The sequence below is a fragment of the Herpailurus yagouaroundi genome, unplaced genomic scaffold (assembly GCF_014898765.1).
Source record: "Herpailurus yagouaroundi ecotype Mexico unplaced genomic scaffold, PumYag 186, whole genome shotgun sequence".
NCBI classification, from domain to species: Eukaryota; Metazoa; Chordata; class Mammalia; order Carnivora; family Felidae; genus Herpailurus; species Herpailurus yagouaroundi.
In genome coordinates, this window is record NW_024412417.1 from 48568168 (window position 1) to 48594224 (window position 26057).

At 60.7% G+C, this 26057-nt stretch overlaps 4 protein-coding genes across 9 annotated transcripts; 3 read left to right on the plus strand and 1 right to left on the minus strand.

Moving 5' to 3' along the window:
• The first annotated feature begins 4901 nt into the window (after positions 1-4901).
• CYC1 (cytochrome c1) lies at positions 4902-7357 on the plus strand. The gene is made up of 7 exons (XM_040494733.1): positions 4902-5048; positions 5654-5850; positions 5936-6062; positions 6150-6307; positions 6396-6556; positions 6868-6968; positions 7054-7357. Exons 1-7 carry the CDS (start codon positions 4917-4919, stop codon positions 7156-7158), a joined length of 981 nt encoding a protein of 326 aa, XP_040350667.1. The 5' UTR covers positions 4902-4916; the 3' UTR covers positions 7159-7357.
• A 765-nt stretch (positions 7358-8122) lies between these two features.
• On the minus strand, positions 8123-12757 carry SHARPIN (SHANK associated RH domain interactor). Of its 3 annotated transcripts, XM_040494730.1 has the most exons (9): positions 12453-12754; positions 11989-12163; positions 9390-9521; positions 9171-9312; positions 9004-9094; positions 8773-8926; positions 8576-8694; positions 8362-8487; positions 8123-8282 (listed from the first exon to the last, which is right to left on the minus strand). In XM_040494730.1, exons 1-9 carry the CDS (start codon positions 12648-12650, stop codon positions 8199-8201), a joined length of 1221 nt encoding a protein of 406 aa, XP_040350664.1. In that variant the 5' UTR covers positions 12651-12754; the 3' UTR covers positions 8123-8198. The 3 variants fall into 3 exon arrangements, with proteins under 3 accessions (XP_040350664.1, XP_040350666.1, XP_040350665.1); XM_040494732.1 differs by lacking the exon at positions 11989-12163 and having other exon boundaries at positions 9004-9087; positions 9390-9517; positions 12453-12757; XM_040494731.1 differs by lacking the exon at positions 9390-9521 and having other exon boundaries at positions 12453-12753.
• Positions 12758-13416: 659 nt separating this feature from the next.
• On the plus strand, positions 13417-16366 carry MAF1 (MAF1 negative regulator of RNA polymerase III). The gene is made up of 8 exons (XM_040494735.1): positions 13417-13531; positions 14344-14469; positions 14565-14693; positions 14771-14936; positions 15076-15197; positions 15280-15399; positions 15553-15702; positions 15828-16366. The coding sequence occupies exons 2-8, from the start codon at positions 14387-14389 to the stop codon at positions 15847-15849; spliced, it is 792 nt and encodes a 263-aa protein (XP_040350669.1). The 5' UTR covers positions 13417-13531; positions 14344-14386; the 3' UTR covers positions 15850-16366.
• A 93-nt stretch (positions 16367-16459) lies between these two features.
• WDR97 (WD repeat domain 97) lies at positions 16460-25685 on the plus strand. Of its 4 annotated transcripts, XM_040494713.1 has the most exons (24): positions 16460-16619; positions 16825-16952; positions 17131-17759; positions 17900-18021; positions 18185-18884; positions 18955-19097; positions 19186-19422; positions 19498-19588; positions 19780-19912; positions 20009-20130; positions 20402-20462; positions 20661-20810; positions 20913-21170; positions 21253-21378; positions 21476-21559; positions 22849-22977; positions 23074-23265; positions 23345-23536; positions 23624-23821; positions 23911-24032; positions 24112-24274; positions 24605-25149; positions 25235-25296; positions 25373-25685. In XM_040494713.1, the coding sequence occupies exons 1-24, from the start codon at positions 16490-16492 to the stop codon at positions 25573-25575; spliced, it is 4920 nt and encodes a 1639-aa protein (XP_040350647.1). In that variant the 5' UTR covers positions 16460-16489; the 3' UTR covers positions 25576-25685. The 4 variants fall into 4 exon arrangements, with proteins under 4 accessions (XP_040350647.1, XP_040350645.1, XP_040350646.1 ...); XM_040494711.1 differs by having other exon boundaries at positions 23345-23821; XM_040494712.1 differs by having other exon boundaries at positions 23345-23743.
• Positions 25686-26057: the final 372 nt, after the last annotated feature.

Genomic DNA, 26057 nt, shown 5'->3' on the forward strand with positions numbered 1-26057 from the left:
AAGAGGGACCATTGCTGAGCCCAGCTCACGTGAGGACTCAGGAGGGTGTCCGCTGGGTGAATTTGGGAGTATTTCACTATTGTGTTGATAATCAGTACTTAATAGTACATACTCCTTTGTTGCTTGCTTTCTAGGCCCCAGAACAGAAGTGTCATGGGGGGGGGGGGAGGGGCAGGGACACTGTCTTATTTCCTGCTACTTTTCCAGCTCAGGGCCAGATACACAGTAGAATGTTCATCTGTATTTGTTGAATGAAGGGAAATCAGAGGGAGACGACCTGGAGGTCCAGAAGGAGGCTCCAGGGGGCAGACCTGACGGCTTCCGCAGGGGCTAGAGGATCGCCTGTGCTGGGAGGTGGGGTGAGCACAGGAGGGTGAGGTGAAGGCGCCAGCCGGCAGGCCGCCCTCCACCCACTTAACACCAGGCAGCCTCCCCACAACCGGGCTCCGTGCGGATGCGCTACTTGGCCCCGGGGACGCCTCTAGCGACTCACCTCGGTGCCCCAGACTTCCTGTGCTCTTCTCAAGCCATTTGCCTGGTTACCCCCACTCCCCCCGAGGCTCCAGTGTAGACAACCTGGGGACCGCTCTGGACACCATTGTCCCAAACTGCTTCTGCAAGCCCCAGCTGCCTTCATGCCCCCGCTCAGGTCCTGTCTCCTGCTTCCTGCCAGGCCCCAGTGTGTCACCTCTGCCTCCCGAATGTGTGGTGGTCACCTCTAAGTCACAGTATTCAACCTGAACACCTACCACCCCACATACACCTTCTCCCCTAGCACGCTCGCCCAGGCCTGGACCCAGGGTCAACCTAGTCTCTCTTCAGGGGATGCCCATCACCCCCAGGATAGAACCAGACTCCCCACCTTGGTCTCCAAGGCCTGTGCTTGCTCCTTCTCAACATTGTCCTTGCCCCAAAAAGCAACCCGTACCCTACTTCTCTCCTTCCAGCCCCTGACACCATTAATCTACTTTCGAATTCCAGATTTGCCTAATCTGCACTTTAATATGAATGCCCTCATACATATGTGTCACAACTTCCTTTTTATGGCCAAATAACGTTCCATGTAATGGACATGCCACACTCTACCCATTTATCAGTTGATGGACATTTAGATTATTTCCTCTTTTTGGCTGTTATGAACAATGTGCCTATCAACAGTCACGAACAAGTTTTTGTGTGGACATATGTTTTCTCTTGGGCATACACCTAGAAGTGGCATTTGGAGCTCTAAATTTTCTTCTTAGCACTGCTTTTGATACATCCCGTATGTTTTGTTTTTATCACCTCATTTTCTAATTTTTCCTGTGATTTCTTTAACTGGTTATTTAGCAATATGTTAGGGGAGCTTCAGTGGCTCAGTTGGTTGAGTATTCGACTTTGGCTCAGGTCATGATCTCACAGTTTTTAGGTATGAGCCCCACATCAGGCTCACTGCTCTCAGTGCAGAGCCCTCTTTGGATCCTCTGCCCCCCCCCCCTCAAAAATAAATAGAACATTAAAAGTAATATGTTATGTAACTTTCACATATTTATGAATTCCCCAAATTTCTGTTACTGACTTTTAATTTCATTCTGTTGTGGTGAGAAAACGTATTTTGTATGATTTTACTACTTTTAGATTTACTGGGTAGCTCAGTTGGTTAAGCGCCTGATCTTGATTTAGGCTCAGGTCATAATCTCAGGCTTCCTAACGTGAAGTCCTGTGTCGGGCTCTGTGCTGACATAGGGGAGCCTGCTTGGGATTCTCTCTCTCCCTCCCTCTCTGCCCCTTCCCTGCTCATTCTCTCTCTCTCAAAATAAATAAACATTAAAAAATTAGTGAGACTGGTTTTATTTTCTAACATATGGCCTGTCCTGAAGAATGTTTCATATGCACTTGAGAAGAATATGTACTCTTCTGCTGGAAGAGTGGTTCATTGATGTTTAAGTCTAGTCGGCATTGTTCAGTTTTTCAACTCTTCTTTCTTTGCTGAGCTTCTGTCTAGTTCTGTCAATTACTGAAAGTGGAATATTGAAGTCTCCAATTATTATTGTTAAATTGCCTACTTCTCCTTTCCATTCTGTCAACTTTTGCTTCGTGTATTTTGGGGCGCTGTTAGGCAAACATACCTTTACAATTGTTAGGTCTTCTTGAGGAGTTGGTCCTTTTTTCATTATGAAATGTCCTTCTTTATTTCTAGTATCAATTTGTGTCTTAAAGTCTATACTATTTGATATTCGTATAGCCACTCCAGCTCTCTTTTGATTACTGTTGGTATGGTATATCTTTTTCCACATTTTTACTTTCTACTTGTGTCTTTGATTCTAAAGTTTGTTTCTTGGGGTGCCTGGGTGGCTCAGTTGGTTAAGCATCTGACTCTTGATTTCAGCTCAGGTCTTGATCTCACAGTCATGAGTTCAAGCCCCGCATTGGGCTCTGTGCTGGGCACAAAGCCTACTTAAAATAATAATAATAATAACAATAAATAATAGAGTTTGTTTCTTACAGGGGTGCCTGGGTGGCTCAGTCAGTTAAGCATCCAACTCTTGATTTCAGCTCAGGACATGCTTTCATGGCTCATGAGATCGAGCCCCGAGTCCAGCTCCATGCTGACAGCATGGAGCCTGCTCAGGATTCTCTCTCTCCCTCTTTCTCTACCCCTCCTGCTCCAGTGCATGCGTATGTGCACACTCTCTCTTAAATTAAAAAGAAATAAAGGTTGTTTCTTACAGACACCATAGAGTTGTGTGTGTGTGTGTGTGTGTGTGTGTATAAAATCCATTATGACAATCTCTGCCTTGAAATTGGAGACTTTAATCCATTTACATTTATTATTTTTTTAAGATTGTATTTTTAGGTAAACTCTACACCCAGGGTGGGTCTCCAACCCTCAATCCCAAGATCAAGAGTCGCATACTGCCACCAACTGAGCCTCCCAGGTGCCCCTGGTAGGTTTACTCTTTCAGCACTTGGAATATGTCATTCTACTGCCTTTTGACCTCCATGGTTTCTGATGTGAAATAGGTAATTTTATTGGGGATCACTTGTATGTGATGAATCACTTCTCTTTTGCTGCTCTCAAGAGTCTTTTTCTTTGGCTTTCAACAATTTATGATGTGTCTAAGTATGGATCCTTTTTAGTTTATCCTACTTAGAGTTCACTGAACTTCCTAGATGTGCAGATTCATGTTTTTCATCAAATTTAGGAACTTTTCAGGCATTATTTTTTCAGATATTCTTTCTGCCCCTTTCTCTTCTCTGTTCCTGAGAATTATGCATAGGTTGGTATGCTTACTGGTGTCCTACAGGCCTTTCATTTTTAATGTTGTGATTTTGGAAATCAGATGCCAGGTTTTGTTGTTGCTGCTTGTAGTAGTTGAACTCGTGTAGTGGTTTTTCTGAACTTGTTCTGGCTAGTCTGTAATGTCACGTGTAGCCACTAAAGTTCCTATGCTCAGCTGATGATCGGACAGAGATTTTCTTAAATGCCTAAAATCCATAAACTTCCCAGTCTTTCCCAAATAGCTCTGTGTACTTGTTGGGGCATATGCCTTTCAGCACTAAAGCCCCCTGTTTGCAACTGTCTGAGGCTCCACTTCCCTTTGTGCAGAGCCTCAAGGCCAGCCAGAGGTAAGCATTTGATGCTTTTTCAGGTCTTTCATGAGCCTGTGCACACCCTATTTATGTTTGTGACCTTCTATATTCCAGAAATATGTAGGGCTTTTGAACATCCCTGTGGACATTGTATTCCCCAGCTCTTCCTTTTAAGCTTTTTGGTTACTCTATTATCAGGTGCAGCTGTTATCCATTGCCCCCGGCAGCTTTGAAATTACAACTTGCCTGCAACTGCCTTCAGCAAACGTCCTCAGGGCATAGACCATTGGCCCCAGGCAAGCTGAGTGAGCTTTGTAAGAGGGGTCTTCCAGGGAGCCCTCAGACAAGTTAAATCATGGCAATTATTTGCAAGGAAGGTGTTCTGCTCCCTCTACAGGATTATGTCTCCCTGCTCCATTCTACCAGGAATGTGGGCTGTAATTTCCAGGTTACCACTGGGCTGGAGAGTAGACTTAACCAGAACACCGCAAAACTCACTGTTCTTACCGAGATTCAGTTTTCTTCAATAAACACTGTCGGGATGCTGCACTCCTTTGATTAACTTCCAGGGTTCTGAAAAAGTTGACTCCCACAACTTCTGCTAGTCTTTTCCTTGCTTTTAGAGGGGGAAGGGGATGCAGATTTTCCGAGGTCCTTACTCCTCCATTCTCAATGAAGGCCGACCGTAATTTTTTGAGGGACGCTTGGCTGTCATAGTCACGGCTCCTGCATCTGACAGTTTCTGGGTAATAATAAGTGCCTAATCCTTGTCAAACCCCTGCTCAGCCTGGTGAACCGCCACCACAACCCACGCGTGTGGGCCGGGCCGGGCCGGGTGGGGGACAGCAGCCCGGAGGCCCCAGCCTTCCGGCACTGCTCACGCTCCACCGGAGTGGGGACCCTGACCGGGGCGAAAGAGACCGCGGCAGTGGGCCGCGAGACCCCCACCCCACCTTGCTGATTGGCCCCGGCAGGCCGCCCCTTCGCTCTGGGGGTCTGTAGGCGCTGCGACACGGATGGCCACCGCGCCAGGTCTGGAAATATTGCTGGACGAAAGTGAGCGATGGCCTCGAAGATGCCGTGGACGCCGGACTGAGGGGCCCGAGCGTAAAGGACTAAGCACCGCCGAGGCCGTTAGAACCGCTTCCGGGCAGCGGACAGGCCGAGACAGCAGGTGCCGCCCGCAGGAAGACACCACGGGTTCCCACCCTACTTCCGGTTTCCACGACTACCTGAAGGACAGGCCCCGGCCCGCCCCTGCCCTCCCAGGCTCTCGCGACGTTTGGGCTCCCGTGGCGCCGCAGGGGCCGACGGGAGCAGCGGCCGCGCTGAAGAGGGCCGACATGGCGGCGGCGGCGGCGGCTTCCCTTCGCGGGGCGGTGCTGGGCCCGCGGGGCGCGGGGCTGCCGGGCGCGCGGGCCCGGAGTTTGCTGTGCGGCGCGCGGCCCTGCCAGCTCCCGCTGCGGACGCCACAGGTGAGCGCTGGCCGCGGCCCCGGCCGCCGTGTGGCCCCCGCAGCCCCTGAAGGTCACGGCGGGGAGGCTCTGGGCGCGGGCCCGGCAGCGAGGGAGCGGCCTCCGCCACCCGGCGCCCCCGCCGGACCTCCGCCGCCTGCCGATATGGGGCGCCGGGGAGCAGGACCAGGCGCCCACTCCCCCGACCAGAGGAGGCGCCGGGTTACCGAGCGTGGGGGGCGGCGGGGCGGGCTCGCTGCCGGCTCGGGGCCGGGGGCTTTCTCCGGGGGGCGCGCCCAGGCCCGCTCCCGCTCCGGCCTTCCAGACGGCCTGCGTCCTGAAGTGACCTCAGCCTGACCTCGGACCGCGGCTTGTGACCTTGGCCTGCCCCGGCACCCTTGCTTTACATCGACCTCATCCCCAGCCCCGGATCCAAAACCATGCCTTGCGCCCCCTCCTCGGGGCCGAATCACGGTCGAGGAGCCGGCAGTGGGCTGGGGCGGGGTGGGCAGTGGTGCTCCGCAGGAGCTGGCGGGTGCGGGTGGATGGGTGGGGAGAGGCAGGCGCTGAGAGTCAGATCCCCAGGTAGGGCCGGGTGGTGTTCTGGCTGAGCGGGGCTCTTGCAGGCAGTGTCCTTGTCGTCGAAGGCCGGTCTGTCCCGGGGCCGGAAAGTGATGCTCTCAGCGTTGGGCATGCTGGCGGCAGGGGGTGCAGGGCTAGCCGTGGCTCTGCATTCGGCCGTGAGCGCCAGTGACCTGGAGCTGCACCCCCCCAGCTATCCGTGGTCCCACCGTGGCTTCCTGTCTTCCCTGGACCACACCAGGTGTGCCGCCGGCTGACTGGGGTGGTTTCTGGGCGGTCTGGTGGGGCGGAGGCCCTGGCGCCCCTAACCCTGTCCCTTTCTTCAGTATCCGGAGGGGTTTCCAGGTGTATAAGCAGGTGTGCTCCTCCTGCCACAGCATGGACTACGTGGCCTACCGCCACCTGGTGGGTGTCTGCTACACAGAAGATGAAGCTAAGGCGCTCGCAGAAGAGGTGTGGGCCTGGGGATGAGGAGGACCCCGGGGATTGGGGCTCCGGCTGCGGTGGACGGCAGGGCTGTGACGGGGCTCTTGGTGGCAGGTGGAGGTTCAGGACGGCCCCAACGAGGATGGGGAGATGTTCATGCGGCCAGGGAAGCTGTCTGACTACTTCCCCAAGCCCTACCCCAACCCTGAGGCCGCTCGAGCAGCCAACAACGGAGCACTGCCCCCTGACCTCAGCTACATCGTGCGAGCTAGGTACGCTGGCTGCCTGCGGGGCGGTGTGGGGAGGGGGCAGGAAAGTCCACCTTGTGCCAGGGCTGAGGAGGCATGGATCTGGTCCCAGGCACGGTGGTGAGGACTACGTCTTCTCCCTGCTAACCGGCTACTGCGAGCCGCCCACCGGTGTGTCATTGCGAGAAGGTCTCTATTTCAACCCCTACTTTCCTGGCCAGGCCATCGGCATGGCTCCTCCCATCTACACTGAGGTCTTGGAGTATGACGATGGTGAGCAGCCCCCACCCTGGGGGTGGACAAGCCGGGTCTTCCTTTTTCCACTGCCAGGGATGCTTTCTGTGTCATGCACAGAAAGAGGTCGTGCGCTCTTCTTGGCTCCAGCACCGAGCCAGCTTACGGGCAGCCTTCGCAACCCCGTCTAGCCCAGGCCCCTGCGTGTTGGGGGGAGGGGGGGGGTCCCATTGGTTTTGAAGCCTTGGTCTGGACCCCATCTCAGCTGCATGGAGGAGATTGCTCTAGGGCTGTACCAGGTTGGGGGAGGGACCCCCAAGGGCAGCCCTTAACACTGATTCTTGGCTCAGGCACCCCAGCTACCATGTCCCAGGTAGCCAAGGATGTGTGTACCTTCCTGCGCTGGGCATCCGAGCCAGAGCATGACCATCGCAAACGCATGGGGCTCAAGGTGAAATGGCCGGGCGTGGGAGAGAGGCTGGGAAATGGGCTGGGGTCCTTTCTGCCTCCTCCTTCTGAGCCTGCCTCATCCCCAGATGTTGATGATGATGGGCTTGCTATTGCCTCTGGTCTATGCCATGAAGCGGCATAAGTGGTCAGTCCTGAAGAGCCGGAAGCTGGCATATCGGCCACCCAAGTGACCCTGCCCAACGTCTGCTTGCCGTCTTGCCTGAACAGGCCCGCAAGCCAAGGAGCCACCCTGGACCTGTTCAGGCCTCAGCTGGCCCGCTTGGCCAAGCTCCTCTTTCTTCGGGACAAGAGGGAAAGGGGCAAGAGACCAGGTTCTAGCTCCAGATCCTTCAGCCCCCATCATGGAAATAAATTAAGTTTCTCAACACATGTTTGAGCTATTGTGTGATGGGAGCACACGTTTGCAGGGGACTCTGGGACTAAGACCTTTGCTCTCGAGCTCTCAGGGTTGTCCCATGCAGTGTGACCGACACTGCCGTGTACAGGCTGGGGACTGGGAGGTGGCAGGCAGCACTGGAGGTGGGGAAGGGAGGCAGCCGGCAGCGGTGCTAAGGAGGCAGAGCTAGGCAGAGGCCACCCAGAGTGTGCTCCTGATCTCTTGGCTGGACAACTGGAGGGGGCAGGGTAGAGGTGTTCTGGGACAGCACCTCCTGGCAACCCACAGGGCGGCTGGGGTGAGTCTGGGTCAGACAAACGAGGCAAGCAGTAGGAGCAGGCTGTGAGGGCAAGGGGAGGGTGGCGGTGGCAGCACTCGGGTCCTAGCTTCCCCAGGAGGGAACATGAGGAGCATCCTGGCTGGAATAGCCTAAGACTGGTGGCCACTGGGAAGGGCAAGAGCCAGGTGGAAGCAAGGAGAGGGTGTGCCTGAGGGTTTCCGGGTGGACAACAGGAGGCATGGCCAGGTGTTAGGGAGGGGGCTCCGTGTGCCCTTGGGTTCTGGGAAGAGATCTCAGCCCCATGTGTTTCCGGGATCTCTGGGATCTGGAGGCTAAGTATAGTCACCTGGGCCTGGTTGGGTTGTCCCACCAGCTGACGACCAGGCCCTGCCTCTGCCAAGTTGAGTCCCAAGGGGGCGATGCCCACACTCCATCCTCCGAGCAGATCGATCCGCACAAAGGCACAGGGAAGGGGTACTCAGCTGGCTCAGAGTGCCTTTAATGACTCCAGATTGTGGCCCCTCCACAACCCTGGCTTGACCCCTAGCAAGCAGTCAGCAAAGGTCTCCTGAGAGTTTTAGGAGGGGGTCCAGGGACCTTGAGCCTGGAGGGACAGGGCCATCCTCTCTCCTTGTGACCTGGGGGTGAGGGAAAGATAAGTCATTCTGCTTGTCCTATCCCCCTGCCCATCCCCCTCCCTTCCTCAGCCTCTGGTACCTTTGCCAGCGGGGTGGAAACTGCAGGAAGGGGGTCCCAAGTGCAGGGCTTCTGGGTGCTGCACATCTCACAGCCGGGTCGGCTGGGAGCGTTGATGAACGTGCAGGAAGGGCAGGACCAGCCAGGCTGTGGAGGTGGGGAAATCGTTGCTGCTTACCCTTTCCTTCTGGTGCCCAGAGAATCCCAGGCCCAGGGTGCCCAGTCCCTCACCTACCTGAAGGGGGCTGGGGAGGCTGGAGGTGGCTGGCAGAGGAGCTCTGGGCTGCCCCAGTGACTGAGGAAACAGGCGACTTAGTTCCCCATCCATCTTCTGGGGACGCTGAGGGCTGCGTCCTGTGGAAGAGGAGGTGGGGCTCAGGGGCGTGTCGGGCTGCGCCTCCCCTCCTCATCCCATCCACACCAAGGACTGACCTGGGGCTTCTCGCGGGGCTGAGAGCAGGTAGAGGAAAGCGGGGTCCCCATCCCGCTGGACCCCGTAGGAAGCGAGGCTGCACTCGGGCACACACAGGCGCCGCCCAATGACCCAGCGCTGCACAGCTGGTGGGAAGCCAAACTCCGAGAACACCTGGGGCCGGAGCGTCAAGGCAGCGTCACTCGAAGGCCCCTTGCCCCGCACAGGGCTCCCCCCGACCCCATGCTTACCTGCTCCTGGAGGGTCGCAATGGTGCAGTGGGGGTGAACGTGCAGTGAGACGTGGGCAGAGGACGCCGCGTCCTCAACTGTCACCTGTAGCCTGGGCCAGAGTATAGGTCAGGAGGGAGGACGGGGACCCGGGAGGGCTAGGGATGGCAGGGTAAAGAAGACCTCACCTGATGGGGCCAGGAGGGAAGCAGGCCTCCTGGAGCTGGACACTCAGAGCCACATGATGTCGGGCCAGGGTGGCCGCTGCTTGGGCTGCCCCCTTCTCGTCCCCACCCTCGATGGCTTGGGCCAGGCGCCCCACCAGCTCTTCTGCAGGGAGAGACAAAAAGCCATCAGGGCTGAGCACAGACTGCTGCTTCCAACCCCCTCCAGCCACCTGCCTTTACCTTTCTCCGTCAAGTCTCCAGGGCTCCAGCAAAGATCCACCTTGGGTTGTGGGGCCCGGAGTGTGGGCACTCCAGGGGGACTGGGCGGGGAAACAGGGCACGTTTCTAGGCCCAGGGCTTGGGGCAGGCTGCCTAGGAGGGAAGATGAGGGCTGGGCTGGGGTCTCCTGTGACTCGGCCCCCAAGCCGAGTTACTCACCCAGGCCTCTGCTGACCAGGTTTCCGGGACTTTTGCCACCTCCTAGCTCACAGCCCATTCCCTGGCGTTTGGCCACACATTAAGCCAGGCCTCCCCCCACCCAATCCTGGCCCTCAAAAACCCCTAAAAGGTTCCTACCAACTCCTCTCAGAGCTGAAGCTGCACTTGGCTTTTCCTTGCTCTGGAATGCTTCTGCATGCTTCTACTGTCTAGCCTCACCTATGCCCCTCCTCCAAAGAAGCCAGGCCACTTCCCTTGGCCTCTACATGCCCTCTAAGCCAGCCAGGGATGCTCCCTTGGCCTCACTTCGGAACCAAAACAGGTCCTCAGAAGCCTGCCCCTTCTTGCTCACCAGGAGGCCTGCAATCAGGTAGTCTCTTGGTGCCCTCAGGGACACCCCTCCTCTCAACTGGCTCTACCACCAGCACAGAACACCTCGGGCTGCTCCCATCCCCAGAAAACCCCCTGGGCCACTGCCTGGCGGGGCACCTGTGTCTCCCCTTACCTTCTTCCTGAGGCCCAGCCTACCTGTCCTGCAGCTCCTGTGACGACCTCAGGCCCTCAGTGTTCTGAGCTATCTGCCCACTGTGATGAACAGGACCCCTGAGCACCCGGGACCAGGCCTGGCCCAGCCTTGACCTAGTCCCAAAGATCACACACACATACACACATAACACACACACTTGCCTCGGGACTTTGGTGCCTGCTGCTTCCTGGCCACGTGGGTGTGATCACACGAGGACCTTCGAGTTTCATTCAACCATCACCTTAATAAGACTTTCCCTGCCACCCAATTTTAAGTTGCAAACCCCTCCCGGGGCACCTGGGTGGCTCTGTTGGTTAAGCATCTGACTCTCGATTTCGGCTCAGGACACAATCTCACAGGTTCACGAGTTTGATCCCTGTGTTGGGCTCTGTGCTAACAGTGTGGAGCCTGCTTGGGATTCTGTCTTTCTCTCTCTCAAATAAATACACTTAAAAAAAAAAAAAAAAAAAGATGTGTGTAAATTGCAAACTCCTCTCTTCTATTCTTCCACCATCTGGCAGAATTTTACTTGTTTTCCAACTTAAGTGTTTTGACGCACAAGGTTACACTAGTACCAAGTATATATAGCGATTCCAGAAGCCTGTATGCTATGCTGTGCGCACCACAAGTCTATGCTTACCAATGTTATATGTTCTCCTCTCTGGAAATTCAAGTCCCAAGAGGGCAGGAAGTCCAAGTCTCATTCATGCTAAGTCTCCAAGGCCTAACATGCTCAGCACAGAGCGGGTGCCAGGATGCACATCTGATGAACGAACGAACGAAGGACGTCTTTCTCCTTCTGCAAGTGCTGTGTTGTCTGGGCCCCTCTTACGTTGCACAGTAAGGGTCTTCTTTTCCCTCTGGCAGATCTTCTGACACATCTGCGGGCCCTTTCCTTTCCTTTCCTTGCTGCATTATCTACCCGTCAGACTCTCTCTTGCTTCTCTCTCCTGGTGACCTGGGTTGAACTTTTCTACTGCCAATCTTTACCTCTCCAGAGCCCCACCCCAGCCCAGATCCACCTGGTTCTTCTCCCCACGGATGTGTAAGAACCTAGCCACCCCCATTCCCTTCCACGTAGGTCCTCTGTCTGGGAGTTCCATAGTACCTTGTTTCTCCAGCTTTCTTTCTCAACCATGAATTCTTCCATTTAAAAGCCATGAAATCCGGCCAATTCCATCTCCTAAGCATCTCTGAAAACACCCTTCTCTCCAGCCCTATCTGCTACACCACCCTCACACAAAGGGAGGTCTCAACCAGTCTTTTACTTTTTTTTTTTTAATGTTTGTTTTTGAGAGCGAGAAAGAGAAAGTGCGCACGCACGCACGCGGGGGGGGGGGGGGGGGGGGGGGGGAGGGGGGGAGAGAGAGAGAGAGAGAGAGAGAGAGAGAGAGAGAGAGAGAGAGAGATACAAAATCCAAAGCAGGCTCCAGGCTCGGAGCTGTCAGCACAGAGCCCAATGCAGGGCTGGAACCCACGGACGCTGAGATCAGACCTGAGCCGAAGTCAGACACTTAACCGACAGGCGCCCCTCAACCAGTCTTCAGTAGCTCGAATCTGAACCTGTCACTCTCCACTGAGTACATTTCCATGCTCCTGATGCACTCCTCACCCAGACCCCGAGGGCCTGCCTGCTGGGCCTCCACATCTGTCTGCTACTCCAGGCTCCAGCTTTTCAAGCTTTCCAGCCTGTTCTCCTTTCCTCCACCTTCTCCCTCCTGGGAGCCTTCCCAGGACCCAAAAGGGGGTACGGTGGGCCCAGCTTTCCCCACTCCTTCCCCCATCCAGGCCTGGGGGGCTTGGGCTACTTTCCTTCTCTCCCAGCACTCGCAGTGCCCGGCCAGCCAAAAGGAGTCTTCGCTCCAGAGCACTAACCATTCTGTCCCTCCATGGTGGCACCTCGGACTAGAGCTGCCCACCGCTGAGCTTCCTGAGGGTTGAGGAAGTGCAGGCTGAGGGTCCCAGGCCCTCCTGGCGGGGGCTGCAGCTCATGCTGGCTGGGACCTCGGACCGTGTAGGAAACTGACTCCAAGGGCCACTCCAAACTGACCTGAGGAAGGGGAGAGTGCGGGCTCAGTGCCTCCCGCCAGCACACCCTGCATGATGACCAAAGGAGCACGACGTAACATTTACAGGCCACGTGCCCCGTCCTAAGACCCTTAACTCCTATCACCTTAGGAAGCCCTCACAGAACTCCTATAAAGATAGGTAGCGGAGCATTTACCCCCACTTTACAGGCGAGGAAACGGCAACAAGGGAAAGAGAACTGCTCAAGGGCACAAAGCTGTCTAGCGGAGGGGACTGGCCCAGGGCCCCGCGCCCCCGCCGCCCCCACTCACCGCGCCGGGTCCCGAGCCCAGCAGCTCCAGCCGGAAACGCCCGGGCCGCTCGGGGTCCGCGCTCAGCTGCAGCCTGCGCAGCTGTGCCTCGGCGTCCGGCCCCGCGCCCAGCGGCCTCACCGCGGCGTGCACAGCCAGGAGCACCGCGGCCGAGTCCGGGTCCGAGGCCGCCGCCGCGCCACCCGCAGGCGGCGCCATCTCCTGTCCGGCCCCGGCCCCGACCCCCAAGCCCGCTTCCGTGGGCTCGGGCCCCTGAGCGCCTCCGCCGACCGGAAACTGGGGCCGCGAGCCTGGGGTTCCGGCCGTGGCCAGAGCGTCGGGGCCCGGCTCTGACCCTCCTGTCTTACCCAGGATGGACACGACCTAGAGGCTCGGCGGGCGGGGGCTGCAGCCGAACGGTCCGCGTCTACCCCCCGCGCCGGTCCGGGGCTAGACGCTATTCCCAGGCTCCTTCCGAGCCGCAGGTTGCCCGGCGGGCGGGCCCCGCGTTGGTCCGCCAGCCACTCCTGGGAAGGCGGGCTGACACCAGGGGCGGGATGAGCGAGGAGGCGCAGCCAATGAGCGCCAGGAAGGGAGGTGGGATCGCACGGCCTCGAAGAGTGACGGACAGGCAGGGCAGCCAGTAGACGTGGACGGTAGGAGTGAACGGCGGGAGACGCCCCCAATGGCTAGCCGAGCTCTCGATCCCGGTGGCTGGACCAGGCCATTCAGGGGCGGGGGGCCGGGCCTTGCGGACGCTTGTTGTTGTCCGGCCCGGGGAGGCAGAGGTCGCTCGCTCGGTCCTTTGCTCTCTCGGGCCTTCTGTGGCGGTCGGCGGGCAGGTCGGTCGCGATAGTCGGTCGCCTTCCAGGGGCGAGGCTATGTCGCGGTGGCAGCCCGGCAGGGCCGGCAGGGCCGGGAGTAACGGGACGTCGTCGCGGAGCTTCTTCCCCCGGATACAGTGCGGCCCGAACGGAGGCCGCGGCGCCGCCCTCCGGTCCTGAGGAGCCCGAGCTGCCCGGAGCCCACACCGCCTCCTTACCCGCGCCGAAGTCAACCGGCCAGACCCGGCCCGGCCACACTGAGCGCTGCGCAAGCAGGTAGGTGCCCGCTCTGTGACCGGCGCCGTGTCGGGGCCTTCAGAACTCCAGCCCCCAGCGGTCTTCGCGCCGGCGAGCGTGCGCGCGTGCGCGAGTCCCGGGGCGCACTGCCTCCTGGGATTTGTAGTTGTCCGCGACTAGGCTGGGGTTTCCCTTAGCCCGGCGGAGAGGCGGGTGCGGCCAGGCTGACGCTGGAGCGCTAGCGGCCGGCCGACCGGCCGTTCGGGGGTCTTGGTGCCTGCCTCTGTTGCGTGGCGTCACTAATTTACGAAGAAATTAGGCGCGGGGAAGAACGGAGGAAGCCTATGGCTCTCCTCTTTACCTGGATAGAGAGCCTGTAGAACAGGGAAGAGCGCTGCGCCCAGGTGACCGCAGGGCCCCAGCCCCAGCCCCAGGTATCCTGGATCCTAACCCGGTGCGGGTTATTAGCCTAGCTGAGGAGCTTGGCCGGAGGGGTACTGCAGGAGTCCCGCACTTTTGGGGGCTCACAGTGACCCTCACCCCTAACGGTGGAGGAGGCTCTTCTGTCGCGGTGGGCAGTGTCCAGGGAGATAAACCAGAGGCCCCAGCATGAGCAAGATACTTGGTGCGCCCCCAGGTATGGGGACGGGGAGAGGGTTGGCCGAGCCAGAGCCTCAGGTCACCACTCTCAGGTAACAGGATCTAATCCGCCTCTCCTACCAGCGCGGAGGGCTTAGGAGTAAGCCGCAGGAGGGACCCGGCTTGTTTACAGCGGCTCCACTTACCCGGTTGGGAGGCCAGAGGCTGAGCCCCAGTGGCCAGATACTCATGGACCGGTCTCCCACCCTCAGGCAGCACTAGCCCCTCTGAGCGCAGGACCCCCTCCCCAAGGACATGAAGCTGTTGGAGAACTCGAGCTTCGAAGCCATCAACTCGCAGCTGACAGTGGAGACTGGAGACGCCCACATCATTGGCAGGTGAGGTGGGGGGGGTTGTGTAGGCTGGTGTCTCAGAGACCCTTGAGTTGAACCTGATGGGTGGCATGCTCCGTGGTCCCACGTGCCCCTTGCAGGATCGAGAGCTACTCGTGTAAGATGGCGGGAGACGACAAGCACATGTTTAAGCAGTTCTGCCAGGAGGGCCAGCCCCACGTGCTGGAGGCGCTGTCTCCACCCCAGACGTCGGGCCTCAGCCCCAGCAGGTAAGCTGCCGCAGAGCGTGCCTGCTGTGGGCTGTGGGGTTCAGGGCAGTGCTGGGCTGATGCCTCTCTCTCTGCAGACTGAGCAAGAGCCAAGGTGGTGAGGATGAGGGCCCGCTGAGCGACAAGTGCAGCCGCAAGACGCTCTTCTACCTGATTGCCACGCTCAACGAGTCCTTCCGGCCTGACTATGACTTCAGCACAGCCCGGAGCCATGAGTTCAGCAGGGAACCCAGCCTCAGCTGGGTGAGGGTCAGGTGGGGGGAGGGACCCGCAGCCCCACAGCTATCTCGACTGTCCTTCCGACTTATAGTGGCCCCTGGGTTCTGCCCAGTTCATGCCTCCCGTTCTGCGTCCTAGCCAGTCCCAACCGTGACCATCCTAGGTGGTGAACGCAGTCAACTGCAGCCTGTTTTCGGCCGTACGGGAGGACTTCAAGGCCCTGAAGCCGCAGCTCTGGAACGCAGTAGATGAGGAGATCTGCCTGTCCGAGTGTGACATCTACAGGTGGGCCGGCATTCCTGCAGGAGGGCCGTGGGTGTATGTGGCACTTGGGCCTTCATGCCACTTCTTGCCCCACGCTCTGCAGTTACAACCCGGATTTGGACTCAGACCCCTTTGGGGAGGATGGCAGCCTCTGGTCCTTCAACTACTTCTTCTACAACAAGCGGCTGAAGCGGGTCGTGTTCTTCAGCTGCCGGTCCATCAGGTGGGCGCCTGGCCGCCTCCCTTCCCTTAGCCCCTGCTTTGTCACATGCCACTTCCCCAGCTGTACCCACCCCGCTCCTGACTTTGTCCTCCCTGGGGTCAGCAACGGGTCAGGGACAGGCAGTCCTAAGACCCGTTCCCACACCTCCCCCAGCGGATCCACGTATACTCCCTCGGAGGCCGGCAACGAGCTAGACATGGAGCTGGGCGAGGAGGAGGAGGAAGAGGAGGAGGAGGAAGAAGAGAGCGGAAGTGGAGGCAGTGAGGGCGGACCCGAGGAGACCAGCGCCATGGAGGAGGACAGGTGTGTGACGGTGGCTGTGGCCTGGCTCTCTGTAGCCAGGGGTCGATAGCACAGAGTGGGTGCCTCTCTGCCTGACCTCCTGGGAGTTGGCTCCGGAAGCTCACTGTGTGCCGTCTTCTGCCCAGGGTCCCGGTGATCTGTATGTGAGGACGAGGAGCAGAGGCCCCAGCTTCGTTCAGCTTCAGCCAGTGCCTGGAACCCTCACTTGAGGGTGCCCCAAGGCCTCCCCAGCTGGTGGTCATCCCGGGGCTTGCCAAGGCTGCAGCGCCGCCCGAGGCCACGCCCACCTAGCCCTTTGGCTCCCGCCTGCAGACGTCTGCTCACCCCCACGGGCTCCAGCTGCCCATGTTGTGGTCGGGCTGGACAGCACAGGGCCTGGTGGGAAGAGCCACTGCCCTGCCCCGACGAACTGACACAGGCAGGGACAGCTGGACTACAGAGTTTATTTTTGTATTTCGTGCCGGATCAGGCCTGGGCCTGCACACTCCAGCCCAAAGGGCCCGAGACCCAGTAAGCAGGCCCCTGCGGTCACCACGCCGGGCTTGGCCAGCCCCTGACGCCCACCTGTACCACCCTCCCCCCGTACCCTGCCCGTTGGGCAGCGTGCACTGAGTGTCACTTTGCTGCAGCTGGTTTGTTTCCAATAAAAAATTTCTGTGATTTAGTGGGGACCTGGGCTCCGTGCTGCGTGTGGGGCGGGGTCTGCGTCAAGGGCGGGGCTACTGCCTCCGGTATCCTAGCAACGGTCCTAGGGGCTGTTGAGCGGCCCGGACCTGCAGAGGCCAAAATGGAGACCGGAGTGCCAGATGTCAGCAACCCCTTTTCAGTAGAAGGTGACAGCCTGATCCTGGATCTCGACTTGTATGATGCCGACAGCTATGACGTCCCGGATCCAGGGCTGCTCAAGGAGAAGAATGGTGAGGTGGCCTGGCCTCGCCGCCCCAGATCCCCACGTGACAGGCCTCACTCAGGCACCGACCGGTTCTGTCTGCCGCGACACAACACTCCGTGGGGAGTCCCCTAACCTGGCGAGGCACTCGGGAGGGCCCCTGGCTGCCTACAGCCTCCAGAGTTTGGGGCCCAAGACCACACATCGACAGTGTTTCCACTGCTGACCCGCAGAGTCGTTTTCGGAGCCAGTCCCGGGGCTTTTTACCAGCAGCTTGCGGTGGCAGAACATGACCCCGCGCGCCCGTGCCCGCCAGCTATGGCTACTCCTGCGTACAGGCCTCCGTGACTTCGTGGAAAAGGTGGGGCTTGCCTGTGGCACCTGCCTCGAGGCCTCTTTTCTTGCCCATTTCTTCCCCTCGCTGTCCCTAGGATGCCCCCAGCCCGGATCCCCTTGGCTCCCCTAGGCAGGGGCACTACCTCTCCTCCAGCACCCCCCCTCCCCCAGCTGAATGCAGGCCTGCTCGCCCCTGCCCGCAGGAAAAGAGAGCCGAGCTGTGCGTGGGCCGCTTGACACACGGGCTGGAGCCGCTGCGCCACCTGACGGTGGCAGCTGGGCTGCGCTCAGTGGCGCAGGACCCAGCGGGCAGACGCTTCGTGGTGCTGGATGGTGCGGGTCGCCTGCACCTGCACAGAGAAGACGGCTGGGCTTACGAGAAGCTGTGTGCCCCAGCAGTGCTCACGGGGCTGGTGGCGGTGCCAAGCCCTCTGGGTGCTGTGGGCCGCTTTGTGGGCTGGGGCCCCGAGGGGCTGGCCATACTAAGGCCTGACCTCAGCCTGCTGTGGCTGAGCAAGCCAGGGGTGGGCAGGGTGCCGGGCCACCAGCCCGTCTGCTGTCTGCCGGTGCCCAGCCTGGGGCTGTTGCTGGTGGCAGAGGAAGGAGGCAGCCTGGTGCTCTGGAAGTTCCGTTCAGGAGGCCGCTGCCTGGTGCCGTGTGGGTCACCTCTGCAGCTGCCACCAAGCCCTGCAGGTGCAGTCACCCGCTTGGTTCTCGGGCCCTTGCCCTCCCACCAAGCCCCATGCTGCTTCGCGGCCTGTGGCTCGGCTGTGCTCACCTTTGCTCTGGACAGCTGGGCTCTCGTAGACGTGCGCCGGGACCTGCATAAAACGTGAGGGGTGTCTAGGGACTGGGAGGAAGGTGGGGTGAGAGAGGACGGGTGAATCCAGGAGGGAAAACAAGTCATGGAGGGGTGCTGGGGCTCACACACCAGGGGGTGCTGAGTCTGCGGAGGCCTCTCTTCCCCTTCAGCACCATCTCGGACCTGGCCTACTGCAAGGAGGTAGAGGCCATGGTGACGGCTTCTCGCGACAGCACAGTGAAGGTGTGGGAGGCCGACTGGCAGGTCCGGATGGTGTTCGTGGGCCACACAGGTGCGCCATAGCACTTAGGCTCTTGAGGCCCGTTCTCTCTCCACCCTGTGTAAGAGCTCCGGCGGTCGGGAGTCTCCGTCAGCCCTTCCCCGAGCTTCTCTGCACCGGCTGCATCCTGGGCCGCCTGCTCCCCTTCCCTGATCCCCTGGTGCCCCTCCCACAGGCCCAGTGACAGCTGTGGCCGTGCTGCCGAACACCGCCCTAGTCCTGTCAGCCTCGCAGGATGGGACGCTGCGCACGTGGGACCTGCAGGCGTCAGCACAGGTGGGCGAGGTGGCGCTGAGCAGCCGGGGCCGAGGGGTGCCATCTGGGCACGTGAACCGCCTGCTGGCGCCCGCTGGCCCCGGCTGGCCAGTGCTCTCTTTGAGCGCGAGCAGCGTGGAGCTGTGGCTCCTTCGCGAGCTCTACTCGCCGTTGGCGCAGCTGTCAGCGCAGGTGCTCCACCTGCAGACCGCGCCCGCACTGCCCGCGCCCGCGCACCCGCCGCTGCCTATGCGCCTTGTGTGCGCATGCGCCGATGGCTCGGTCTACCTCGTGTCGGTCGCCACCGGGCGCACAGTGAGCGCGCTGCTGCTCGAACCGGAGGACGGCGCAGCCTCGCTGCTTTATTGCCTACCGCGCGAAGCACTGTGGCTGCTGACACGCGCCGGACACCTGGTGTGTGCCAACGCTGCACGATGCCCCATGCGCGTGCTAAACCGGGTGTGCCCGCCCCCGGCCCCTGCGCCCAGGCCCTGCTGCCTGCACCTATACAGCCACCTCACGGACCCCAGCAGCGCATTCGCCAGCTGGCAGATCGTACGCCAGCATGGGGGCGAGCTGTGCCTCAGTGACCTGGCCCGACCCCGGAAGGACAAAAACCGGTGGGTGCCGGAGCCGCCCACGTGGGGCAAGGTGATGGTGCCCGCGCCCACTGGCTAATGTCACGCGTAGGTACCTGCCCGTGGTGGGGCACACGGATGGCACCCTATCGGTCCTTGAGTGGCGCTGGTCGAAGCCCGTCTTCCAAACCGAGGCACACAGCCCGGGCCCCGTCACCGCCATTGCATCTACCTGGAACTGCATTGTGTCCTCTGGTCAGCATCTCTCCTCCCCCCAGGGGGCTGGCCTGGGAACCCCTTCCCTCCCCAGACAAAGGCGCAGTCCTGCCTCCCACCTGAGCAGGCGGAGACTTGACCGTGAAGATGTGGCGTGTCTTCCCCTATGCTGAGGAGAGCCTCTGCCTGCTGCGAACCTTCTCTTGCTGCCACCCGGCGACGGTGCTCTGCGCTCTGGGGAAGCGGGTGACTGTGGGCTTTGAGGACCCAGACAGCGCCACCTACGGCCTGGTGCAGTTTGGCCTGGGCAACAGCCTCCGCTACGATCACCGGCCCCAGGATGACCCCACGGACCACATCACTGGTGAGGGGCAGGCCAAAAATAAAGCCCAGGCCATCCTCTGGCCCTGGTCCCTCACGCTGAGCCCTGGTCCCTCAGGCCTGTGTTGCTGTCCCACACTCAAGCTGTATGCCTGTTCCAGCCTGGACTGCACCGTCCGCATCTGGACAGCCGAGAATCACCTGCTGAGGTGGGTTGGGGCTGGGAAGGAGGTGGGGGGGGGGGGGGTTTGGGAGCCTGTCGGCAGCCAGCAGGGCTCCCCTACCTCTGCCCCCAGCAGAGCCCAGAGGCTGGACAGGGGAAAGGGGGCTTGCCCCTGCTAGTGTCTCAGTTTCCTCCTCTGGAGCAGGGCTGGATTCTCGCCCTGGCCACTCCCTTCAGGCTCCTGCGGCTGAATGGCGCCCCTCAGGCCCTGACCTTCTGCAGCGACAGTGGGGACCTGGTGCTGGCTCTGGGCTCCCGACTCTGCCTGGTGTCCCACAGGCTCTACCTGCCCACATCTTACCTGGTTAAGGTATGCAGTGGGCACAGGATTCCTGGGCAGAGTGAGGCTGCTGTGGGCAGACAGGCCCCCCCAGGCCAGAGCTGTAGGTTTCTTTCTCCTGTTCAGAAGCTATGCCGGAAGGTCCCTGATGTGGTGGATGACCCTCCCCTGCCACTGACCACCCAGGAGTCGCTGACCTCAGCCCAGCTGCAGAGGCTCGCCAGCTTACGTGGGGTGGCCAGTCTTAGGTCTGCTGGCCCAGCTGAACTGTTCTAAGGGCCCCTGCCTAGCTCCCCCGAGTCAGGGCCTGGCTGCGTGCACCCAGCACGGGGACCCAGAGCTCCCAGGCCACTTAGACCACCCCAACCTGTCCCAGCCCTGGCATCCCCACTCCTGGCTGTTGGGCTGTGTCCTGACAGAGGCCTGGCCATGCCCACCCCCAGGTGCTGGTCCCAGCCTCTGCCCAGTCCCCCTGGTGATGACAGCTAGTGTCCCACCTGTGCCCATCCCTGTCTGCAGCACGGACTTGTCTTTCATCCATCACCAGACGGCCACACCTCAGCAGCCAGTGTTGGAGGAGGTGGGGTGGGTCCCAACCCCCAACCCCCAACCCCCAACCCCCAACCCCCTCACCGTCCCAAAGCCCCAGCCCCTCAACCTTCCCTGGGCTCAGGCCACTCTCCTTCAGCCCTTGGGGCAGGCGTGGGATCCCGTGGCTGTCTGGAAAGCAGATGGCAAGACTGAGGGAGGAATGGGCTGACCCCTAACCCCCACCCAGGACCTAGAAGCCCTAGTTTCCCGGGATGAAGACCTTCAGATGCTGAGACTGGGGCTGGTGGTCCCGGCAGCCCAGCCCCCACCCTCCTGGCAACAGCGGCAGGAGGCCTTTGACAACTATCTGCGTCTCATCTATGGCCCTGGCTTGCTGGTGGGTATAGAGCCTCCCCAGCCTCAGCCCAGACTCCAGCCCCTCCCTTCACCCCGGGGCCTCACCCCTCACCCCTGCCTATCCCTTTTGCACCCCTTCCAGGACATGCGTTCTGGAAGAGAGTCCCAGCAATGGAGTACTGTGACCCTCACACTGGAGAGAGAGACCTGCGATGTGTGCGCCTCGCCCACAGCTGCCCTCAGTCTTAGGCAGGCTGAGGTCTGCACCGAAGCCCTAAGGGGGCCGGCAGCCCGCCCCTTGCAGGACCTGGGGACCGGGGGCCAGCCCTTCGCCCCCCCTCCCCGAGTCCCCTTGCCCACCCCCCACCCCCACCGGGGGGTGCACAGCAGGGCCTCCCAGGTAAGGCCTCCCGCCCCTCCCACCTCGACCCTGCCCCCATGACCCTGCCCCCCACCCTGCGACTCCTCCTCCCTCACCTCAGCTGCTGGCCCGCTCCTCTCTGAGCGGCAGCCTGGGCCTCAGTCTGGACCTGCAGCTGCAGTTGGAGCGGCTCCGAGGGGAGAAGCCTGTGGTCCCGGGCCTACCATCCCCCCACATACAGCACAGGGTGAGGCGCCCAGGCGGGTGGGTGCTGCCCACCCAGGAGCAGAGCTGCAGGGGCACTGGGGGCCCACGCTTGGCTCTGAGCCCCTCTGCTGCCCCAGATCCCCCTCCTGATGAAGAGGCGGCCCAAGGAGCTCCTCTCCAACCTCCGAGGCTTCTTTCCTGCCACCATTCAGCCCTGTGAGGTAAGGGTCCCTTGCTCTCTCTGGCGGCAGCCTTCTCACGCACCCCATCGTCCCTCTGCTGCAGACCTCCTGGTCCGATCTGACCTACGAGCCGCCTGTCGCCCTCCCCCCACCTCCTGGCCAGCCCAGCCGTGGTGCTATTGTCCGTGGGCCCTGACTCCTTGCTTTCTGGGGGCCAGCGGCCAGAGGGCCAGAGACTCCCAGAGAAGACACTAGGCACAGCCAAGGCCTCTGCCAGCTCATTGTGCCGGCACACCTCCTCCCCAGTGAAAGTGCTGGGTGAGCAGGTGCCATACGGACTGTCTGGAAGACCAGAGTCCTCTCCCTTTACAGGAGCAGAGGCCACAGGAGCTGGCCCCTTGCACTCTGCCAGCTTCCCAACGTCTCCATCCCAGACTCCCTGCACACGCTGGCACTGTCATCTGCCCGGGGCGGTACTCCATTGCGATCCTTCCTGCAGCCGTGCCATCTACCCAAACCCTCAGCCCGCCTCTCCAGGCTCCTAGCACCAATTCTTATGGACATCCCGGTTCCAGGGCTGGGGGCCAAGTCCCGTGGAGAGGGTGTGGGGGTGTCAGGGCTCCCCAGAGGCTGTCCAGATTTCCTCCTCAGTCGTCACAGCTGATGCCTCCCTTGACTGTCCTTCCACCTGGCTTCTAAAGGTTCTCTTTGCCTGTCTGAGCGTTTTGGGTGTTGACTAAGAAAACAGGGAGTCACGATCCGGGTAGCACAGATTTGGTAGCAACCCAGATTGAGTCCTGTTGACGAGCAAAAGCCAGGGGTCTTCACTCGCAAATTGCAGAGGCATTAGGGAACTCACACAGTGCTTTCTAAAAGTTGTGGCTAGAAGATGTAATCACATTGTACACGTCACTGCTTTTCTGGGCACTTTAGTCTGGTTACCGGAAACCAGTTTTTACAGAGTGTCCTTTTTTCGCAAGATTTTATTTTCAAGCCCAGTGTGGGGCTTGAACTCACAACCCTAAGATCAAGAGTTGCACGCTCTACCCACCCAGCAGCTAGAGTGTCCACTTGCGCCCGAGAGCTCAGGGCCGCAGTCCACTGTTGAGCTTCTGCCCAGCTCCATGCAGTTCCTCTTTCAAAAGGAGGATGAAGTTTTAGTTCCCAGTCTGTACGGTCCGGGGGTGTTACACAGGTGCACATGGACGGGGGCGCGAGCCCGGTTCAGCTCCCGGAGACCCGGCCGCGGAGCTGGACTGGCCACTGAGGGGGGTGGGAGGGTGGGTGGAGTTCGGGTTCTCAGCCCACCCCGCCGTGTCCACCTGCAGCCCTCGCGCAGGCCCGTGCACTTCCCCGGCAGCGTGCCCAACTCCGTGGTGCTGCAGCAGATGTGGCCGCACAGGGAGGTCAGCGGCCTCGGAGCCCCCGCCCCGCTCACCAGCCACGGCGGACACCAGGCAAGGGAGGACCGGGGGGCTCGCTCCTGGGCTCTGTGGAAGGGGGCCCGAGTTCCCGCGGCATGCCAGCGGCCACCCGTGCTCTCCCCTCTGCAGTCAGGTGGGAGCCAGGACGTGTGGCTGCCACGACGACGCGGGAGGCAGTGGCACGCCAAGCGGCAGCAGAAGCTGATCCGGTGGTTGGGGGAAGAGGAGGCGGAGGAGGAGGAGGACGACGAGCTGTATCTGGACTGGGCCTCCGACTCCCTGAGCCCACGCGGGCACCTCTCCGAGTTGGAGGAGGCCAAGGTAGGCACCCACTAGGCCCCGGGGCTGCCAAGGTCAGGAGCGGAGAGGGGGGCCTGCAGCTGCTGCCGCTGCCCCGCAGAGCCCCGAGGATTGGACCCCGAAGCCCTTGCACTCTCGTGACGCCTCCGCTGGGACCCAGGCCTCGCGCGGCCCCTCGTACCCCTTCAGGCGCTCGCTCTGGGAAGAGCGCTACGGCCATCTGCCCAGGTTTCTGCAGTTTTTCGTCTGCCAGAACTGGTTCAAAAAGCTGTTCCCCATCTTCAACCTGAAGGTTCGGGGGTCTCGGGCACCTGGGAAGCACAGGATGGCGGGGAGGTGGGCAGTGCAGGGAACAGGGCCTCGGCGCTGGGTATCACAGGTGTATCCCGAAGTGGGCACGGTGGAGGGCCTGGCCTCGCTGCTCATGGACCTGCTGGACGAGGCCTCCTGGGCAGACCGCGTGCACATCCTGGGAGCGCTGCTGCGGCTGCTGCCTGACGTGAGCAGAGACCTCCGTAACCGGCTGCGGGGCATCCTGGAGCGCTTGCTCAACCTGGACCAGCCCCCCAGCCTCGAGGTGCGCCCCTGGCCCCGCCCCCAGCCCCGCCCACCGGCCCGCCCCGGGCCTCCAGCACCTACCCGGCTGCTTTGCCCCTCTGCGCTCAGGACCAGACGCAGAAGCAGTTCGTGATGCTGGCGGTGCAGCTCCTGCTGGCCTGCTCCCTGGAGTCCCACGAGGTGGTGCTGGAGCTCATGTCCTACTTCCTCTACTCGCCAGCCTCCTGCCGGTGAGTTTTGCTCCCTACTCATCCTCACCACCAGCTGAGGAAGGCTTCTGGATAAGCTAGCTGCTCACCACTGTCCCAGGCCCTGGCTCAAGAAGCTGCTGGAAGGGCTAGGCCTTCAGGATCCGCAGGGCTTCCTGTTCAAGGAGATGACGACCTGGGTCCAGGGCCCGGACGCCAACTGCAAGGCTGCACTGCGCCGACGCTGCTGCCAGGAGCTGGAGGAAATGATGGAGCGGCTACAGGTCCCGGTGGATGGGGGGGGGGGGGGGGGCAGGCCACTTGCCAGGGGAGCCTCTTGTCTTTCCCCTAGGCTTTTCCCAAGTCGGGGTGGGGGGGATCCAGGTACGGCTGGCTGGCTCTTCGGCTTGCTCTGTACCTGTGCTCATTGGTCCTCTCCTGTTGTCCCCCAAACCCCCATCTCTGGGGATCTTCCTGCTCCTCCCCAGGAAGCAGTCTGCAGCCAGGTCTGAAGCTTGGGGCCAGGGGCAGCACCACTCAGGCCTCCCTGCTGGGGGAGGGAGAGCCTCTGCCTTGGGCTTGGCGGCATCTTCAACTGGCTGTTTCCCCCACAGATGGAATCCTTGCAGCCTTCTGTAGTAGCCGAGTTGTCAGAGGTGCTGCCCAAGGTCTCCAGGACCTCGGCGCTTTACCCTCCTCCCAAGGAGGCCCCGTCTCGGATTTCCGTGCTTTCTGGGTCACCTTTTCATGTCTCAGTGACACCCTCAGCCCATTCCTGGGCCCCCTCACTGGTGGTCTCACCTGGGGAGCTGGACTTGGCCACCCTTGAGTCCCAGGCCCAGCAAATGCTTCCACCAAAGTGCTTCTGGCGGACCAGACGCACGCTGTCAGAGACACTGCGACTCTTCTGCCCCTCGTCCGAGGTCCATTTGCAGCCCTCAGTACCCACTGCGCTGCCGGATAAGCCACTGCCACTGGAGCAGACGGACTGGTCACAGTCGCAGATGCTAGACCTGAGGCCGATCGATGCGCTCAACTTCTTCTGTGAGCAGCAGCGGGCCCGGCAGCAGAGTCCCCTGCAGGAGGAGCCCGAGAGCCCATGCCTGAGCTTGCGCCCACCTGTGCCCAACACAGTGCTACCACAGCCCTGGGATCGCTGGTGAGGGGGCCACCAGGCCGGGACAGGGCCTGTGTGGGGCAGCTGAGGGGCTGACGGGGCCAAACCCACTTCCCTACCCCTCCAGGCACTATCCTATCCTCCGGCTTCAGGAGGCCAAGGTCCAGAGGTCTCCGATGAGACTGAGAGGTGAGTAGGGACAGGGGGAGAACTAGACCTTGACTTCCACCTCAGCCTGAGACCTCACTGTCCTGCTGGCCCACAGGCCGGATGCCGTCCCGGCTCCGGGTGGGCAGTGCCCCCCACGGCTCCATCCGCATGCTGAAACTGCCCCTGCCGAGGGTGGAAATTCGTCCCTTCCCCCCGGCCTGGCCCAGGCCTGCCCGACCGCTGCCCCCACTGCTCCTGCAGCCTGCTTTACAGCGCTACTTTCTGCCAGATGACACGAACCCTGACAGCTACAGTTGACCAGGCTGGTGGCCCCAGTCTCTTCTTCCCTCCAGCCTGGAGTCAGGAAGCCGCTTTCCAGCCAACTGTTCTCCCCCTAGAAATAAAGTCCAGAGGTCGTGGCCAGAAAACTGGGTGCCACCTTCATCTTTGGGGGCTGCAAGGGTGCACGGGGGGGGGGTCCTGCTTGTGTCTTGTGAATCTCCCAGTGGCCAGCTGCATGTGCAAGGCAGGAGCCAGGGCCACGCTGGAGTCTGGCATGGTCAGCACTTGTGGGGGGTGGGGGGGCAGGGGCTGTCTGCCTGGAGAGGGGCCTATCCCATGTGGGCATGTCCCTGCTCAGGCACTCAGCCAGCGTTTGTCAGTAAATTACTGAGGTCAAGATGGGAGTGGGAACTTGTGGGCCAGCAAGTGGCCAGGCATGGAGGGAGTGGGAGGGTCTAGGTGGCCACAGGGGTGTGTGTGTGTGTGTGTGTGTGTGTGTGTGTGTGTGTGTGTGTGTG